Raw genomic sequence first — 20,783 nt, 5'->3', positions numbered from 1 at the left:
GTATATATATATGGAGTATTGCATAGCAATGAAGAAGAATGAAATATGTCCATTTGTAGCAAAGTGGATGGACCTCGAGGGTGTCATGCTAAGTGAAATAGGTCAGGCAGAGAAGGACAGATACCATATGTTTGCACTCATAGGTCTAGCAGGAGAAACTTAACAGAGGACCATAGGGAGAGGAAGGGGGAAAGAGAGCTGGGGAGAGGGAGGGACACAAATCACGAGAGACTACTGAATACTGAAAATGAACCATGGACTGAAGGGGGAGGGGGAGGGAGGAATGGGGGTGATGGTCATGGAGGGGGGCACTTGTGAGGAGAAGCACTGGGTGTTACATGGAAACCAATTTGAAAATAAACTATTAAAAAAAATAAATAAATAAAAATGGACAATGGATCCAACAGCAAGTTCTGGAAAGAAAATATACAAATAACCAACAACAATATGAAAAAATGCTCAATATCACTAATCATAAGAGAAATGCAAATCAAACCATAAAATATCAACTTATACCCATTAGGATATCTATAATCAAAAGAACAGAAAATAAACAAATGTTGCAAATGTTGGTAAAGATGTGGAGAAACTAGCATCCTTGTGCACTGCTAGTAGAAATATAAAATGGTGCAGCCATTATAAAAACATGGAGATTCCTCAACAAATTAAAAATAGAATTACCGTATGACTCAGTAATTGCACTTCTGGATATATATCAAAAGAACTGAAAGCAGGGGTGCCTGGGTGGTTCAGCGGGTTGAGCATCTGACTCTGGATTTCAGCTCAGGTCATTATCTGATGGTTTGTGAGTTCAAGCCCCACATTGGGCTCTATACTAATAGTGAGGAGCCTATTGGGATTCTCTTTCTCCCCCTTTCTGTCTGCCCCTCCCCTGTTTGCACTCTTTCTCTCTTTCTCAAAAATAAATAAACTTAAAAAACTGAACTGAAAGCAGAATCTTGGAGATTATTCACCGTAACTAAAAGGTAGAATAACTCAAATGCCCATCAGTAGATGAAAGGCTAATGGCACATTTATACAGTGGAATATTACACAGCTTAAAAAAGAAGAAAATCCTATTACATGCTACAACATGGATGAACCTCAAGGACGTTCTGGTAAGTGAACTATATCAGTCACATATGAGAAATCCACATATGAAGTATCTAAAGTACTCAAAATAACAGAAATAGAAAGGTGGTTGCCAAGAGCTTGGGGGCAAGGGGAATGAGTGGTTTGTGGTTATACAGTTTCAGTTTTGCAAGATGAAAAAATTCTAGAGATCTATTGTATACAATGTGAAAATACTTTAGAACTACTTAACTGTATACTTATAGTTAAGATGGTAAATTTAATGTTTTTTACCACACAACTAGTTACTTAAAAACAAACTTAGTATGAAGCTACAGTAATCAAAAAATTATTGGCATAAAGAGATTGTACTGGCATAAAGAGAGACATGTAGATCAATAAAATAGAATTAAAGAGCTCAGAAATAAACCTTGACATACATGGTGAAATGATTTTTGCCAAGCATGTCGAGACCATTCAATCTGGGACAGATAGTCTTTTCTATGAACAGTGTTGGGAAAACTGAATATCCACCCTCAAGAGAGTGAAGCTGGGCCCAAACTGTATGCCATCCACAAAAATCTGATCAGAATGGATCACTGACCTAAATGTAAGACCTAAAACTATGAACACTCTTAAGAGAAAACATAAGAGAATAGTTTAAGTCACAGAATCTGACAATGATTTCCTGGATATGACACCAAAAACACAGGCAACAAAAGTTAAAAAAAAAAAAAATGGACTGTATAAAAATATAAATTTCTGCACATCAAAAGATACTTTCAATAAAGGAAAAAGGCAACCAACCCACAGAATGGGGAGAAAGTATTTGTAAATTATCTGATAAGGAATTAATATCTAATAGAGAATTCCTAAAAATTAAAAAAAAAAAGTCTAACTCAAAAATTGGCAAAGAACTTGAAAAGACATCTTTCCAAAGAAGATACATAGATGGCCAATAAGCACTTATTTAAAAAAGCTCAACAACACGAATTAATAGGGAAATGCAAATCAAAACATTGAGATATCCTCTTCCACCCAGTAGGATACTATCAAAAAATCCAAAAAACAGAAAACAGCAAGTGCTAGTGAGGATTTAGACCCTTGTGTACTGCTGATGGGAATATAAAATGGTACAGCAACCGTGGAAAATGGCATGGCAGTTGCTCAAAAAATTAAAACTACAATTACCATATGATCTAGCAATTCCACTTCTGGGTATATGCCCAAGAGAATTTCAAGCAGGGTCTGAAAGATATTTGCATTCTCATGTTCATTATAATTGTTATTCACAATAGTAAAAGAGGAAGTAACCCAAGTGTGGTTCAATGAATGAATGAATAAGCAAAATGTGATATATATGTACAACGGAATATTATTCAGCTTTAAAAAAAAAAAAAAGAGGAAATTCTGACACATGCTACAACATAGATGAACCTGGAGAACATTATGCCAAGTGAAATAAAGAATAACAAAAATATAAACACAGTATGGTTCCAGTCATAGAAGGCATTTAGAGTAGTCAAACTCATAGATGCAGAGACTAGAACCATGACTGTTAGCAACTGGGGAGAGGAGGTATGGGGAGTTATTGTTTAATGTGCATAAGGTTTCAGTTTTGCAAGATAGAGTTATGGGGATAATAGAAGGTGATGGTCGCACAACATTATGAAAATATTTAACACCACCAAACTACATTTAAAGATAGATAAGATGGTAAATTTTATATTATGTGCATTTTACCATAATTTTAAAAAATTGGAAAAAGAATTAAATCGAAACTAAAGATAAAATAAACCATTAGGTAAGCTGTCTTTCTAAAGAAGTCAAACTTCATTTGTGTTAAAAATTCATAGACCTGAAATGTCTTCAAAGGTGGTTAATATAATATCCCTCATTTCACATGTGGAAAACTAAGGATTAGAGTTATTACATGACTTACAGAAAATTTCACTACTTCAGGATGTTACTGACAAATCTGAGACTAGCTCTGAACCCTCTAAGCTCCACGTTCTATACTCTATTGAGTATATATCCTTAAAAGTTTATGTGCGTGCATGTATTTATTTATATCAAGTCTCTGTATCTTCATAATTTATGATATGTACAAGACGGTTTTGAAGAAAAAGAACCAGTGGTGATTTTTATTTGTTACTCTGTAAGAAGAGATCGGGCAACAAAAAAAAAAAAAAGAAGAAGAAGAAGAAGAAGAAGAGTTCGGTTAACAAAAGAAAATTTATATGAAATCTATAATATAATTAGCCATATAATCAATCAGGTTTTTTCCTGGTTTTGTCAAATGTTTCTTTCTTCAATAGATAACCTATCTTTGCTGTTGCAATCTGGTCTGCATTCCCACTTTTCCTATACTACACAAAAACCCATATACACACCACAAAATTCAAAATCTGTAACATTCATTTCACTCAAATTTGGATCCCCAAATGTTAAACACTGCCATCTTTTCAGATCTGGGCAGCACAACTAAAGGACTTTGAAGCTTAGCCAAATTTGCTTTCAGTATTAAATATTAGGGTCAAGTTTGCCTCTAGCAACCAACAATAAAGGGGGAATATTGTAGGGAGATAACTGTAATATAAAACAAAGATTTTAAGACCTAAGAAGACTGGGACTTGTTCACAAGAAGCACTCTGCTCGGGGCGCCTGGGTGGCTCAGGTGGTTGAGCATCTGATTCTTGATACATGCTCAGGTCATAACCTCATGGATTGGAAGATTGAGCCCTGAGTCTGTGCTGACAGTGTGAAGCCTGCTTAGGACTCCTTCTCCCTCTCTCTTAGGACTCCTTCTCCCTCTCTCTCTGCCGCTCTCTCACTTGTGCACACACTCTCTCAAAATAAATATTAAAACATTTTTTTAAAAAAAGAAGCACCCTACTCTCCCAATATACCATCAACTGTGTACTATATATTTCTTAAAGATATATATTATATCATAAAGATGAGATTTTATTTTTCCTTATTTATCCTGAATGTCTTATCTGTTCTTATAGATCTCTACTTAATTCTATGTTTCACACACGGACAGTCCAATCCCAAAGCAGGCTCTCTTCTTCACACCTACAGAACAGGGATTCCTTCAGATCAAAAAAATGAGTGATGACATGCACACAAAGAGAAAGGCATAAAGTCACATGTCCTGAAAAGCAATGCTTAGAACATACAACGATCATAACTCATTTGTACAGTTAGGCCATTAAAGAACTAAAACAATTTATATTAATTTAAGTTCAAAATACAAAAGTTGTACTTTGTGTTTTACCTGGATATTGCGGCTTTTTCCATTATTTCCTGCTGAATGAGCCCAGATGGCTCAATGACATCCAGTATAATTATACTCCACAACTTGTCTGATTTTGGCCTTTGCAACACAGCAGATTCATCTTCCACATGTCTCAGCCAAAACTCAAGTGTTTCTTTAGGAAAGTGATTGGCTTCAGATATGAGGTCCAGAGTTACACGATGTTGGTCTTTCTCCACAGAACTGTACGGTTTAACTTGCCCAAGTGTGCCAGCAATTATGGGCAGAATGGAGAAGCCTTCGGAAACATCTAACACATAGAACGGTTCAGGGATGCTCTCTTCAGAGCTGCTCTGTCCACCTCCACAGCTCATCTCATTATTCTGACAGTGAGTATCCATGGCCTGACACAGTTTCTCCGGAGTCAACGAAGACAACACTTTTCTCATTGCCATTTTAAAGCTTTCATGATAGACGCTGTTATTAAGCAAAGCAATTTCTGTGGATTCCAACACACATGTCTGCTCCATCGCATCTGGTTTACTGGTCTGAAGGCTAGCCAGGGCACTGCAGAGTTCAGCCTCACTTCCTAAAGAGAACAAGTCTTTATCCTTGCTAAAATTTTTTCCAACATCCATTTCCTGTTCTGAACTGAAAACACCGATATTCTGAATTCTTAGGTAACAATCTTGACAAGACAGTTCCATCATCACCTGGTCCCCAGGTTTTATCCAGTAGTCTCCACAAAATAGTAAGAAAAAAATTATAATTAATATATTTATAAGTCTAAGAATCATACAAATACCTCCACCCCCCATTTTGAAATTACTATAGGAAAGATTACATCTATTGATTTAATAGAATTAAGTTAATTCATTTATTCATTCCCGACCAAAAAAAAAACTAGGAAAAATCCCTGCAGCTTTACTTAGTGAAAAACTTAAGTTGGGTGATTCAATTAACTAATTGATTCAAGAGGTCCATTATTGGACCCCCACTATTAGTTTTATAGTTCCTTTACTGCAATCACTAGGTATCATCATGTCCTCATATTATGGGGTGGGGGAAGGGCTACAGGAGACTCTCAATCCTCTTTAGTAATGAAGTGAGTAACAAAGATTCATAAAAGTCCGGAATCAATACCCAACCTCACTTTAGCTTAAAGGGCCATTCTTTTCTCTAAGAGCAATTTCCAAAAGAACAAGACAGCATTCAATAGACCATATCAGTAATATTTCTAACTGTAAATATTTATACGCCCTTGCATGTTTAGGAATTTGATAATATAAGGAAGGTCTAAGTCCTACAATAAAGACTATATATCATGCTCTTATCCATGAACTTTCAAACTTGGTAAAACTTTAAAATGTAAATGTATAATCACAATTTTTTCTTATGAGCATTCAGAGCTGGTTGAAAAAACAAGTTCTTCTTTGTATATACATTTAAAATGTCTTCTAAGAAGGATTAAAATTTTAAAAGCCCGTCTAAGTTACTATAAAAAAGCTAGAACAAAAATAATACATGAAAAGATGCACAACAGCACTAATCATCAGGGAAATGCAAATCAAATCCACAGTGAGATACCACTTCACACCTGTCAGGATGACTAAAATCAAAAACACAGAAACAAGTATTGGCAAAGATGTGCACTGTGGGTGGGAATACAGCGGGAAGTAGTATGGAGGTTCCTCGATAAATTTAAAGTGGAATTACCCCTGCTGGATATTTATTCCAGAACACAAAAACACTAATTCCAACGGATACACACACCCCTACATTGATAGCAGGTGTGAAGCAGCATTATTTAAGATAGTCAAGATATGGAAGCGGCAGAAGTGAACACTGGTAGATGAATGGCTAAAGATGTGGTACAGAAGAGAGGTGGGGGGGGATGGGTTAAATAGGTGATGGAATTCAGGGACACACTTGGTGTGATGACCAGGTGATGTGTGGAGGTGTTGAATCACTATAGTATACACCTGAAACTAATATTACATTGTATGTTAACTAACTGGAACTTAAAAACTTAGGAAAAAAATGGTGTGGTATATACATACAATAGAATATTATTCAGCCATAGAAAAGAATGAAATCTTGCCATTTGCAACAATATGGATGGGTCTAGAGAGTATACTTCTTAGAAACAACTACTAAATGATTTCATTCATATGTGGAATTTAAAAAAACAAAATAAATGAACAAAGAAAAAAAAGAGACAAACCAAAAAACAGACTGTTAACTATAGAGAACAAACCTATGGTTACCAGAGGGGAGGGAGGTGGATGGATGGGTGAAAGAGGTGATGGGAATTAAGAATATATTTATGATGGGGGTACCTGGATGGCTCGGTGGGTCGAGTGTCTGACTCTTGATCTCGGCTCAGGTCATGACCTCACAGTTTCTAAGATCATGCCCTCTGTTGGGCTCTGCACTAACACCGTGAAGCCTGCTTGGGATTCCCTCTCCCTCTCTCTCTCTCTCCTCCCCTTCCCTACTCACGTTCATGCGAACATGCTCATAATCTCTCTCGCTCTCAAAATAAGTAAATAAACTTAAAAAAAGAGTGCATTTATGATGAGCACTGACTAATGTAGAGAATTGCTGAATTACCACATTGATTATCTGCAACTAATATAACATTATATGTTAACTATACTGGAATTATAGTTTTAAAAATAAAATAAATAAACTCAAAAGAACAAATGCCACTTACTTGAGTGCCAGTGGCTACGATGGGCATTGTACATCCGCTCTCTCTGATAATCCCTACAACAACCCTGCAAGGTAGGCAGCAGCATTCCACATAACCGGCAAGGCCAGCCAGGGACTCCGTGAGTAGCAGTGCCAAGACGTGAACCCCAATCTCCCTGACTGACTCCAAAAACACCATACTAGCCACAACACTACACACATTCCATGACTTAATGATCTTGCCAAATTAAACCCTTGACTAGGAGACTCAACAGAAACCTATTACCTCCCCGTTTAAAATAGGCAGAATTTTTCTATGTAATACAACTTATGTGAACTACACTGAAACCCATCAAATTGCTGGCAAAAAGTTTCAATAGAAAAATACCTTTAACACAGAACTTCTCTCTGGAAGCCCATGAATTTATGAGCCCTCTAAAACTGTAAAACTTTGTTTATATGTGTGTGATGCATTTCTATGGCCCGGGGCTCCACAGATGCCGTCAGACTCTGTAGGCAGGAAGCACCCCTGCACTAGTACTGTTCTACTACATTCAATGAAAGGTGCATGAGCATTCTCTTACCTACCGGTAACCAGAGTAAGCAGAGCTGAAGAAATGATTTAATGATCCATATTTTTGAATGGAATGCAGAAGTTATGTTTTACTCTCTTTTCTTAACTATATATATAGTAATTATTTAAAACTACTTTTTAAAAAAGCAAGTTCTGAAAAATTTAACCAATCTCCCTTGACTGGAAACTTCATATTCAAAGTAAATTTTTTTTTTTACAGGGAATTAAATGCTTAGAAGATTACAGCAACAAGATTTAAAAAAAAACAAAAATTAGACAAGATATACCTGCAAGGTCATGTACGGGGTAGACAGCCTGTTCCCAACATGTTTCCTCACTAGGACTCGTAGATAAACTGTGTTCATCATCAAGCTGGAGCACAAACCAAACCACAACAGCATCTAGTATGCCTTCTTTAATCACAGGAATACCAATTTTACCAGATTTTCTGGTTGCGAGACTTTTTAATTCCTAACAAAAATGTAAAAGGAATGAAAGCAGTTTTTATAGTTAATATAGACATGCCCCACTATCACATCACTTTCCATTTCTGTAAGTTCTCAGATCTGCCCAGCATCATTCAGGGAATCAGTATCTTGACACACCTATAGCCATTTAAGGCATAATAGATGAGAAGCTCTGATCTATCACGGTGAAATACTGAGGAACTATTAAAAACAATGAGGCAAGGATCTGGGTGGCTCTGTTGGTTTAGCATAGGATTTTAGCTTAGGTCATGATCTCACAGTTCACAAGTTCGAGCCCCACATAGGACTCTGTGCTGACAGCTTTGGATCCCTGTCCCCATTCTCTCTTTCCCCTCCCCTGCTTTTGCATGAGCACACCCGTGTGTGCACTCTCTCTCAAAAGTAAATAAACATTTTAAAAAAATGAGGCATATACATAATACTGATGTAGAGAGAAATCCAGGATATATTGTTGAATGAAGGAAGCGAATGACAAAGAAACAGATTATTTCTGAAAACATGAGCACACAACTGCCTGCGTGCGTGTGAAGAATAGAAAAGCAAGTCTGAAAACACATACTTCAAATTGGTGATCTGGGGAAAGTAGGACCTAGATTTAAAAAAGGAAGGGGAGCCTGGGTGGCTCAGTCGGTTAAGGGGCCCACTTCCCATTCTGGCCCTTCTGCCTTGGGCTCTGTGCTGTTTGGGATTCTCTTTCTCTTCCCTTCCCCCAGCAGTAGGCACATGTGTACTCTATCTCAAAAATAAATAAAACTTAAAAAAATAATAAGTCAAAAAGGAAGACATTTTTTCTTCTATTCTTCTGTATTATTTGAAAGCGTTAAGCAGATGTTCCTTCCAAATTAAAGCCTTACTTACGATGTTTTTTTTTTTTTAACTGTGGCAAAGAAAAATTAACGTAAGAAAAGCCCAAAATAAGGACAGCTTTAGGGTACTTAGCAACTATAACCATGTTGATCCCTACTGTACAGCTGTACCAGAAAAGAGATGCTCTTGAACCTCAGCCTCAGTAATCAATGTCAAAGTGCTAATGTAGCTCTAAACTACCTCAAGAAAAACCAAGTACAATTAATAGGGGATTAAATTATATTAAATTATAAAGATCTTAGGCTAAAATGACCCTCACAATGTGTTCTGCCCTCAGGCAGGTTTCATCTAACATGGCTTAAAGACCTTCAGAGAAGGACTCAATGTGACCTTTTTTAATTTCCTTGGGCACTTTCTTTGTGTAGCACAGCCTCCCACCACCCACCAATACACACCCATAGGTACTTAGGGCCTGGTTTGCCCAAGACTGTCCTGTTTGCCCAAGACCATTCTAGTTGTAAAAATGAAAATCCCGTGTCTTGGGAATATCTCATTTTTGGGCAAAGTGATATGGGTGATCACTCTAATACACATACAAGCTGGAGATTTGATTACTGTTCATTTCAAGGAATACTGTTAACTTAAAATCGCGGTATAACATGGAGAAAAGTCAGAAAGCTCTGGGTCATAACTCTTCACACCTGTATAATCTGAGGAAAATAAATGTAAATAACAGTTCCCTCATCTGTATAGCCCAAAGAGAAGTATAACTGTATTGCAACACTGTGGTAAAAGCAATCTAAGAACACGTAAAAGCACCTAACACATTACACAATCCCAACAAACCTTAGGGTTTTCTTTCTTATGTATTTAAAGTAAGTAAATAATTTCAGGAGAAAATATTGGTTACCATTTAATCATTTTCCTTACACATAGTAAGCAGAATCTCACGTAAATTCATAAAATAAGACTGTTCTATGTAGTGCTTTAAATGATGCATAAACTTAATGCTCAAAAATTATAACTTTTTTTTTTTACCTGAAGATTGTTGAAATCTACTGTCATAATTTCAAAGCTCTCTGTTAAAGCCAAATATCCCCCAGGAACTCGACTCATCTTTTCAGTTGTATATGGTTCAACTGGGTCTTCTGTATCCACAGAAGAACAAGTGGGACTCTGAAATTTCACATTTGTTGGTAAGCAGATTCCAGCAACAGCCTTAGTGCACACCCTAGTAAGAGGGAAAATGGGAAGGGGAAGGGAGAAAGATGTAATGGTTTAAAAAAATTTTTTTAGAATTCAGTCCAGAAAAAATAAACATAAAAATGACATTAAAAAATTTTTACTGACAAAGGCTTCTTAAACACAATCCATACACAATAAGAACTATAAAGGAAAACAAGAACTATAAAGGAAAATAAGAATATAAAGGAAAACAAATGACAAATAGATCTACATTAAAATTAAGAACTCTGTTCATCAAAAGATACCCAGCTTTAACAAAGTAAAAAGGCACACTGAGTAGAAGCAATTTATAATACACCTATTCAGGGCACCTAGGTGGCTCAGTCGGTTGAGTGTCCGGCTTTAGCTCGGGTCATGATCTCATGGTTCGTGGGTTCGAGCCCCACGTCAGGCTCTGTGCTGACAGCTAGCTCAGAGCCTGGCGCCTGTCTTTGGATTCTGTGTCTCCCTCTCTCTCTGACCCTCCCCTGCTCACACTGTTTCTGTCTCTCAAAAATAAATAAAAAACATAAAAAAATTATAATATACCTATTCAACGAAGGGCTTATATCCAAAATATATGTTTAAATCTCTACAAATAAAAGAAAAAGAAAAATGGGCAAAAGACTTAAACAGACATTTCACAAAAGAGCATATCTAAATGGCCAATAAGTATACAAAATTGCTCAGCTTCACTAGTCACCAGGGAAATGAAATTAACATACTACACAACCATCGAATGAGGAAAAGTCAATATCAAGTGTTGGTGAAGACACACTAGTATCTCTATACTAGAAGTCTAAAACACTATTGGTAGGAGTATAAAATTAGTTAAGACCACTTTGGAAGACTTTTCTTAGTACCTACTCAAGCTGAACATACTCATTCTAGATTTATTCTCAATACAGGAACCTCAAGGTATGTGGTTTTTCTACTTCTGGGAAGACGGCCAACAGAAATTCATATATACAATCACTAAAACACAGTTCAAGAATGTTTATAGTTGTACTACTTCTACTAATCAAAGAACTGGATATAATATAAATATCCATCAACAGTAAAATGGGCAAATGCCTTGGTATATTCATACAATGGCATACCATACATCGCTGAGAATGAACAAACTACACACCAGTGATGGATACTGAAAAGAGGCCAGGCACAAAAAAAAACCCATTCTGCATGACCCCACTTGTATGAAATTCAAAACAGGCAAAATAATCTATGATGTCAGAAGTTAGGATAGTGACTACGGTGTCAGAAGGCAAGAAAGTGGGTTTCTACCTAGGAATTTTGTGGGGTGGTGGTAATGTTCTGGCCCTTGATCTGAGCATTGCTTAAACAAGTGTATCGACTTCATGAAAATTCATCAAACCATAAATTTATGGTTTATGCACGTTCTGATATCAATAAAAATTTACACTGAAAAAAATACTTCACAAACATTTAGCAACACCATTTTATGAAAAAGAAATACTCAAGAGGAGCCCAGGGGGCTACCTTGGTTAAGCATCCAACTCCTGGTTTTAGAAGGTCATGATCTCAAGGTCATAAAATTGAACCCTGCATCAGGCTCTGAGCTGGGCATGGGGCCTGATTAAGTTCTTCTCTCTTCCCTTCTCCTCTACCTCTCCCGTGCTTGCACAGGCTCACTCTTGCTCTTTCTCTCTCTCAAAAACAAAACAGAAGTCCAATCTTCTCTATCTCAGAGGTATTCATTTATTAGTCTATCTGCCCTTACAGGGTTGAGGCTGAATTGTCTACTTCTAGAAATTATTTTATTGTACTCTTAAAGGATGAATCACCAAATGAAACTATGCTGACAGGACAGAGCCTTTTTGGGATTCTCTCTCCCTCCCCCTCACTGCCCCTCCCCCTGCTCAGGTGTGTGTGTGTTCTCTCTCTCTCTCTCTCTCTCTCTCTCTCTCTCTCTCTCTTTCTCTCTCTCTCTCAAAATAAATAAATAAACTTAAAAAAAAACATACTAGAGGGCACCTGGGTGGTTCAATCAGTTAAGCATCCGACTCTTGATACTGGCTCAGGTCCTGATCTCATGCTCATTTATTTATTTTTGAGAGTGCGTGCATGCACAGGCACACAAGGTGGGGGGGCAGAGTGAGAGGGAAGAGAAAACCCCAAGCTGGCTCTGCATTGTCAGCACAGAGCCCGAGAGGGGGCTTGATCTCACAGTGAGATCATGACTGGAGCCAAAATCAAGAGTTGGGCGCTTAACCAACTGAACCACCCAAGCATCCCAAAAAGAAATTGGTTTTAAAAAATCATGCAGCATATCCATTAACATGAAGAGGCTCACGAAGAAAAAGCATATATATTTACTGCAACTTTTGAAACAAAAATTTATAGACACACACATTCACTTATAGAGCTGACATTCAAACAGCACACTAATTCAGCCAATCTGCTAATTAAGGCCACTTTTGGTTGATGCTCTATGCTTTGCCAACCACTTAACATTTTTACTTATCACCCTGTAACATGTATAGAAAAGTAAGGAAGAATATACCACAAAGATGAACAGTAGTTATCTAATGGTGAGGAGTTTAAGATAATTTTTAATTTTCTTCTTTTACTCATCACTATTTCTTAAAATAACTATATGTTACATTTACTACTATTAAGTTATTGGAAGGGGGCCTCCTTAGAAAGTCTCAATAAAATATGGATCAGTATTTTAGCAGGATAAAACATTTTTTAATGTTTAAGAAAAAATAACCAAGAGGCTTCTATAACTAAAAATATTTAATATCACATTTTGATTTGTATCATATTTGATAAGTAAATCTCAGAATTTCTAGGGCAGAAAGTTCATTCTACATAACCACAAAACATTATGATGTCAATAAAGTTATTAAGAAGAAAGAAATAGGAGAAATAAATTAAAATAAATTATTTTCACACTGTAAATTTTTATTTCACTTCATCTGAAATCAGTCTGAACTTAATATTTTTCTATATGAATCTATCACACATCAAAAAGATACTAAGTTTGGGGCACATGGGTAACATGTATAGAAAAGTAAGGAAGCTTGGGATTCTCTCTCTCCCTCTCTCTCTGCCCCTCCCCTGTTCACACATTTGCATGCTTCCTCTCTAAATAATAAATAAAAAATTTTAAGAAGAATACTAAGTTGTATCAAAATTAATTTTCCACTAAAAAATCAAAAGCTGGTTTTAATTCTAGAGTTCCACTTTAAAAAAAATTTTTTTAATGATTTATTTTTGATACAGAGAGACACAGAGCATGAGAGGGGGAGGGGCAGAGAGAGAAGGAGACACAGGACAGGAAGCAGGCTCCAGGCTCTGAGCTAGCTGTCAGCACAGAGCCTGATGCGGGGCTCGAACCCACGAACGTGAGATCTGATCTGAGCTGAAGTCGGAGGCTTAACCGACTGAGCCACCCAGGCGCCCCTAAAGTTCCACTTTAAAAGAAAATAAGAAAAGGAACCAAATGGCTCAATGGGTTGAGCGCCTGACTCTTGTTTTAGCCCAGGTCATGATCCCAGGGTCACGAGATTGAGTCCTATGTCGACCCCGAGTCGGGCTCCATCCTGAGTGCGGACCCTACTTGGGATTCTCTCTTTCTCTCCCTCTTTCTCTCCCTCCCTCTGCCTCTTGTGCATTCACACATTCTCTCTCAAATTAAAAAAATAATAATTTTAAAAAGTTAAAAAAGAAAAGAAAAAGGCAAGAAGGAAATTAAGACTGGAATAAACATCATCAATTTAAAGGTCACAAAACTACAAATTCTCACCCAAATAAGTATTCACCAAATAACCTTTCAAGTACAGTCTACTCATTAAAATTACTGTTTTCTAATATTTACTACTTAAATAATCACTTACCTATGATGTCTTCTTATTTCTGCACATTCTACTGCCATTCCATATATAACAGCACTTGCGGGGATAACTTTTCCATACTTTTCACAATTACCATTTTCACCTTTGGTCTAAAAATATAACAATAAAAATTATATTCAATTATATGTATGCAAAAAATACGTGTGCGTGATTATGAGAAAGAAAATTAATTTTTTTTAAAAACCCTAAAAGCAACAGGTAAGAATAAACAAGGAACTTTTTCTTTAAAAAGTTTCTTTTGGGGTGCCTGAGGGTTCAGATGGTTGAGTGTCCAACTCCTGATTCTGGCTCAGCTCATGATCCAGGGTCTTGGGATTCTCTTAAGATTCTCTCTCCAGGGGCGCCTCAGTGTCTCAGTTGGTTAAGTGTCTGACTTTGGCTCAGGTCATAATCTCACAGTCCATGGGTTTGAGCCCCACGTCCGGCTCTGTGCTGACAGCTCAGAACCTGCAGCTTGCTTCAGATTCTGTCTCCCTTGCCCTCTGTCCCTCCCTCACTCACTCTGTCTCTCAAAATAAAATAAAGACATAAAAAAACATTTTTAAAAAAGAAAAGATTCTCTCTCTCTCCCCCTGCCCCTCTTCCCCACTTATGCACTCTCTCTCTAAAAAAAAAAAAAAAAAGTAAATTTCTTTTGTGGGACACCTAGCTAGCTCAGTCAGTAAAGCATCTCTTGATCTTGGTGTTGTGAGTTCAAGCCCCATGTTGGGTATAGAGACTGCTTAAAAATGAAGTCTTCTAAAAAATATAATTAAAAGTTTCTTTTGTTAACTAGACTTGTGGTGATCATTTCATAATATATACAAGTTTGAATCATTATACACCTGAAATTAATATAATGCTATATATCAATCATACCTAAATAAAAAAGTTTGTATGTGTATATATGCATAAATATTATCTGTGTGTATATATATATGTATATATATTGGAACATTAAGTCATAAAAGAGAATGAAATCTTGCCATTAGCAACAACATGGATGAGTCTAGAAAGACAAATACCATATGATTTTGCTCATATGTGGAATTTAAAAAACAAAACAAATGAACAAACAAAAAAAGAGAAAAAACACTCTTAAATACAAATAATAAACCGGTGGTTGCCAGAGGATAATGGGCGGGGGTGGGTGGAATAGGTGAAGGGGATTAAGAATACATTTATTATGATAAACACAGAGTTAAGTAAGGAATTGCTGAATCATTAAATTGTACACCAGAAATATAACACTGTAGGTTAACTGTATTTGAATAAAAACATAGTATTTAAAAAAATCTAAAACAGTGAATGGGATGCCATGATAATACTAACTTTATTTTAAAAGTTTATTTTACTTTTATTGCTACGTGTGTGTGTACATTATTTTTTTTCAACACTACAAATAGGAAGAGGAATGTAGCTAGAAGTCTGTACACAGCAACAAACTGTTGGATATGACTGATTGAGGAGAGTCAATCACTATTTTTCTTTTTTTTTCAAAATCATTATTATAGTTGAAAAACAAATTGCTCTTCTTTTTAAACTTTAGGTATTTTAAATTTAAATCATTTTCTGTAAATAGTAAATTATTACATTAAAAGCCTTTCATTCACGTTACCTATTAAGAAAACCAAATCTATAATTTGTGGGCCACATTAGAAGATTCATTGCAAAACATGAATTGGAAATTTTAAGAGTTGGTCCTGTCCAATCTAAAAACTATATCAAGATAGGTACCATTATACTTCCTTTTGAAAATCTGTCAAACTCCACAATCAGCGAGGGCTAGGAGACTGAAAGCACTTCCCTTTCTCAACCCTACTCAAGAATTCCGCAATGCCTGTCCACAATGTAAGCGCCATTACCATGAATTCTTTCCTGGAGTTTTTTTTTGCCTATATACCCCATTTGGGTACATAAGCATACATTATGTGATTAAATGTTTTTTTTGCATGGATTTCTTTCTACCTACAAAGTATGTACCTTGACAGTAGGATGTGCAGTAAATCTTGGATTGCATGTAACTTGTTCTGTGAATGTTCCACAAGACCAGCAAACATTTCTAATAAATTTTAACTTGATAAATGAGCAATGTCTTATTATACGAGTAGTGCAGGACACTGAATATCAAATGATCACAACTGAGCCAATAGTTCTTCTCACTCTCTCTCTCTCTGCTGGATTGTGGGTAATCGTCTCCCATGCTCAGATGCTCAGTCTCAGGCCACAATGTTTGGCAGCAATCAGTAATTTTTCAGAACACTGGCAAGTGTCCACAACTGGCACTAGTGTATTTTGTCACTTTAAAGCACCCGTGGACAGTTCTTTGCTTTTCTATACAAGAGTAAGCTTAAGAATGCTTTGCTTCATTCTAGGTCAGGCTGCCTGCAGATATAGACCTTTCAATCTGCTACCTTATTGCCAGTCACATTAAATACAGCATATGACAAGAGTTTATTGATACTGTAGTCAACATCTATATGAGCATATACAATGGCCCCCACGCAGAAAAAGATTCCACTGAGCCAACAGATAGTAGTGATTCTGTTAGTGATAGTGAAAGTCGTCCTACACAATAACTCTCCTCGCCCTTGTCTCCCTCACACCAGCCATCAAGGTTTTCAAAGACAAGTGCACGTTAATTTATTTTTCCTTATATTTTGCATTTTCTTTATTATTTTGTATTATATTACAGTATTGTAATCATTTTTGTATAAATAGTTTTGGGTTGTGGAACAACTCATCTGAGTTTCCATTATTTCTTATGGGGAAATGCGTTTTGATATATAAGGGCTTTGGATGACAAGGATGTTTCCGGAATGAATTATGCTTGCAAACCAAGGTTTTACTGTATTTCATAATGCTTTGCAAATACACGAGGGGTTCAATAAATACTTGTTGACATAATGAATTCTTAATCAAATTTAAGTGTTTTCGTGCTGCTTACCTTTGGCTGCAAAAGTAAATGCTCCCATGCATGAATTAAACTCTCCACAATTCCTTCTCCAAATAAACCTGCATCGACAGTTTCTGTTACAACTAGGGACACTCTATAGAATGATTTTTTAAAGATATATGTAAGTAAAATATCATGCTATTTATGTAACGATTTCAAAGCTGAGAGAAGAAAGGAAGAGTATATTATAGAAACAGTACATATATAAAATTTTCTAATATATTTCATTTTTTAATTCTCTACCCTCAAATCTTAAGGAACTTGACTGCACTGTTCTTCAGGCTCTTCTGTTCTCCACTGACACCTTTTGGTGGGGGAGAGACGCACAACCTTCACTTGGCCCTGCTCACTCTTCAGGCTCTTCTTTCATTGCCTCAATCCTTAAGACCGCTTTATACCCAGTCCCCTGCTTGATGCCAACACTCTATAAAAATATTCCATCATAAATCATTCCCTTCTTACGATGGGAGGGGAATTTCTCATTTTCCTTAATCTACAAACATGTAATGTACATGAGAAGGCCTCCCTCTCAAATTCCTTCTCTTCCCTTGTTATCCATGTTTACCCCTTATATATTCTTGTAGTTCTCTTATTCCTTCTCTTGCTTCATAAAAGTCCACAGAGCTCTGATCTTCTGACTGTTCTTTCTTTCTAAAAAATTTCACTCAATGACGTACCAAAATAATTTCTCCCTTCTCTGAACTTCTTTAGCATTTATTGCCAGTATCATTTATTTGTATAGTTAGAAGATAAAGAAAAGCTTCATGAATATTCCTTATCTTCCTCTTTTGATTGTGGGTGCCTTGAGGACAGAAACAACTTTGGTAACCCCTACAGTGCCTAAAGCCAAAATTACATAAATACACAACATTTTCATTAAAGACTGTCAACATCATCTAGTCATCTAGTCCAACATCTGGATGTCTCTAGATTTGCTCAGGGTCTAAATAAATTAATAACGGAGTCAGTATTAGAATCCGTATCTCCTAATTCAAAGCTGCATGTCCTTTTACAACACGGTCTGTGAGAGAGATGAAGGTTAAATTAAAGTAACTGAGTCATACCATGGACTGAATTGTGTACCACCAAAATTCTTAAATTGAAGCCCTAATCCCCAGTGTGACTACATTTAAGGGTAGTCTTTAGGAGGTAATTACGGTTAAATGAGGTCTTAAGGGTGGAGCCCTACTCTGACAGGGCCAGTGTCCTTATAAAAGTGGAAGAGACAATAGGTGATCTGTCTGTCTCCTCACACGCACAGGGGAAAGGGCAGGAAGCAATGCAGCTATCTGCAAGCTAGAAAGAGAGCTCTCACCAGAAATCAAGTTTGCCAGCACCATTGATCATGGACTTCAAGCCTCCAGAACCGTGAGGAAATAAATGTGTGTTGTTTAAGCCACCTAGTCTGTGGTGCCCTGCGGTAGCCCCAGCAGACTAAGATAATTCAGGACACTGCCAATTTCTATGAAATGGGTATAATATCTGCCACAAGAACCTAGTAAGACTTCTTTCATGCAAACAAATGTAGAGCCCATCGAGAAGTATATTATGTATACAAAAATACTATTATACATAAGGAAGGAAACTTTTCAAAATAACAGTCCAAATGATAAGACTATAAAAAAGTCATATTTTAATATAACCAGAACTTAAGTAAGATGAGAAGACAAACCACCCAAGAGAGGTAGTAAAGCAAGTGTTACATACAGAAAGTTCAGTCTCTAAAATGATAGTGTTGGGCCAGATGATGTGTAAATCCATTCTAGCTCTAAAATGTTATCAACCTTGTGATATAAATCAAACCAAGATGAAATACTAAAAAGCCAAAGCTTATGAGACAATATTCAAAGTATTTGAAGAACTCAGGCCAAAATACATTGACAGCTGACACTTCCAAAACTTTCATCTTAGCCAAGGATAACACAAAATGTGAGAAGTCCATCAAGCTTGATCTGCTCACATTATTATTTTTAACCACAATTTTTAAAGAATTATTGACCATATATATAGGAGGTATTATCCATTTTCACAAACAGAATACAATTGAAATTAACAAAAGTAAAGTAACCTGCTAAAGGTCAAGTTTATGTGTTAAATCACTTGGCACAAATTGTTTTCAAGATCTTTAAATATTTTTTTATCAAGAATATGACATTATGAAAATTTATCTTAAGCTGAATGATCCTATATCACTATCTTTACAATATAAAGGTTTTAGCATTTTTATTTGGGCTAGAAGCTATAAATGTGAATATCTTAATTTTTAAAAATTGAAAAAGTGGATTATAAAAACTAAAATTATATTACATATATTATATAGTACCTTTCAGGAATGTGTTTTGGAATCTCTATGTCAAGCGACTTCATATGTAAGAGTTTGATTCCTGCTTCCATCTTGTTTGCTGCCACTACATCACAGGCAAGTTCATACATGGTCTTGGATAACTCACAAGCATATACTGAGTCTGCTCCAGCTTTTTTTGCAAACATGCTGCAACAGAAAAAAGTGCCCCATTGAGAAAAAATAATTTACTGTGGTTTTCCAAATTTTAGTGGAATTATGATGTTAAACATGGGGTTTTCCTTTTATTCTTTAACACAACCATTATTCATTCCACATTATTTTTTAACGTTTATTTGAGAGAGACACACAGAGTGTGAGCCGGGGAGGGTCAGAGAAAAAGGGAGACACAGAATCAGAAGCAGGCTCCAGGCTCTGAGCTGTCAGCACAGGGCCCAATGTGGGGCTTGAACCCATGAACCGTGAGATCATGACCTGAGCTGAAGTCAGCCACTTAACCAACCGAGCCACCCAGGGACTCCAATTCCACATTTAATAAATGAACCAGGCCCCTGGGTGGCTCAGTTAGTTGAGCATCTGACTTCGGCTCAGGTCATGATCTCACCGTCTGTGGGTTCGAGCCCCACATTGGGCTCTGTGCTGACAGCTCAGAGCCTGGTGCTGCTTCAGATTCTGTGTCTTCCTTTCTCTCTGCCCCTCCCCTGCTCATGCTGTCTCTCTATCTCTCTCTCTCAAAAATAAACATTTAAAAACATGAACCAATAATCTTATTAAGAAACAAATCATACAGGCACACCTGACTGGCTCAGTCAGTGGAACATGGGACTCTTGATCTCAGGGTTGTAAATTCGAGCTCCATGCTGGATGGAGAGATTACTTAAAAATAAAATCTTTAAAAAAAAAACAAAAAAGAAACAAAGTATACAGTAAATCATGACATTCATGTTTTTAAGAAGATACAATTGGCATGAAAAATACTGCTAGGCTTTAGCTTAGACAACTACATTCAACCAAAATATTAATGCAAAAAGTACATGAAAAGGGCATTCAAAATTTCAATCATAACCCCAAATTCTCCTTAGTAGTTATGTCCAGTTCTTGATAACTTAAAGTTACAGTAAAAAAATACAGTAATACTAGTTGTATGAATAATCAAAAGATTATTAGAAATAAAGTAAACTCTATTTTTGAATTTCCTTGTTAAATTTTCCATACTTGGCAAAGTTTTAATTTACCTTGGTATATATGTGTATATAATTAAAACACCATTACAACAAACCTTAGTATTCCGGTTCCTGCACCTATGTCCAAAACACTCTTGGACCCCAAACGAACGGCATCTTGGATCGCTGCATTATAAATTGTATTCCTTTTGGTGTCATTAAGCATGATAAAGTGCCAGCGTTCCACCAACCAGTTTGCAACACGATAAAAATTCTCCTTTGCATCACTGAAATCAGGGTTTAGTTTCACTGCCTTATGAAAATACCCAGCTGCTTCATCTCTAAAGCCCATTCTATAGTGAAAAATGACAGACAAAATATTTAA

At 36.4% G+C, this 20,783-nt stretch overlaps 1 protein-coding gene across 2 annotated transcripts in view; it reads right to left on the bottom strand.

The window, feature by feature from the left end:
• PRMT9 (protein arginine methyltransferase 9) overlaps positions 1–20,783 on the bottom strand; it is a 39,643-nt gene that overhangs the window by 11,958 nt on the left and 6,902 nt on the right. Inside the window, exons 3-9 of one of the 2 annotated variants that reach the window (XM_029940363.1) lie at positions 20,515–20,751; positions 19,257–19,424; positions 16,925–17,027; positions 13,981–14,087; positions 9,932–10,124; positions 7,886–8,069; positions 4,352–5,069 (exon numbers count right to left, since the gene is read on the bottom strand). In XM_029940363.1, coding sequence (XP_029796223.1) covers positions 4,352–5,069; positions 7,886–8,069; positions 9,932–10,124; positions 13,981–14,087; positions 16,925–17,027; positions 19,257–19,424; positions 20,515–20,751 — 1,710 coding nt within the window. Of the gene's footprint in view, positions 1–4,351; positions 5,070–7,885; positions 8,070–9,931; positions 10,125–13,980; positions 14,088–16,924; positions 17,028–19,256; positions 19,425–20,514; positions 20,752–20,783 lie in introns of those variants that run through there. The other variant, XM_029940368.1, reaches the window with a different exon arrangement.

Source organism: Suricata suricatta, chromosome 1, assembly GCF_006229205.1.
Source record: "Suricata suricatta isolate VVHF042 chromosome 1, meerkat_22Aug2017_6uvM2_HiC, whole genome shotgun sequence".
NCBI lineage: Eukaryota > Metazoa > Chordata > Mammalia > Carnivora > Herpestidae > Suricata > Suricata suricatta.
Note: the sequence above shows the minus strand (reverse complement) of the source record. Positions and strands in the feature narration are given on the sequence as shown.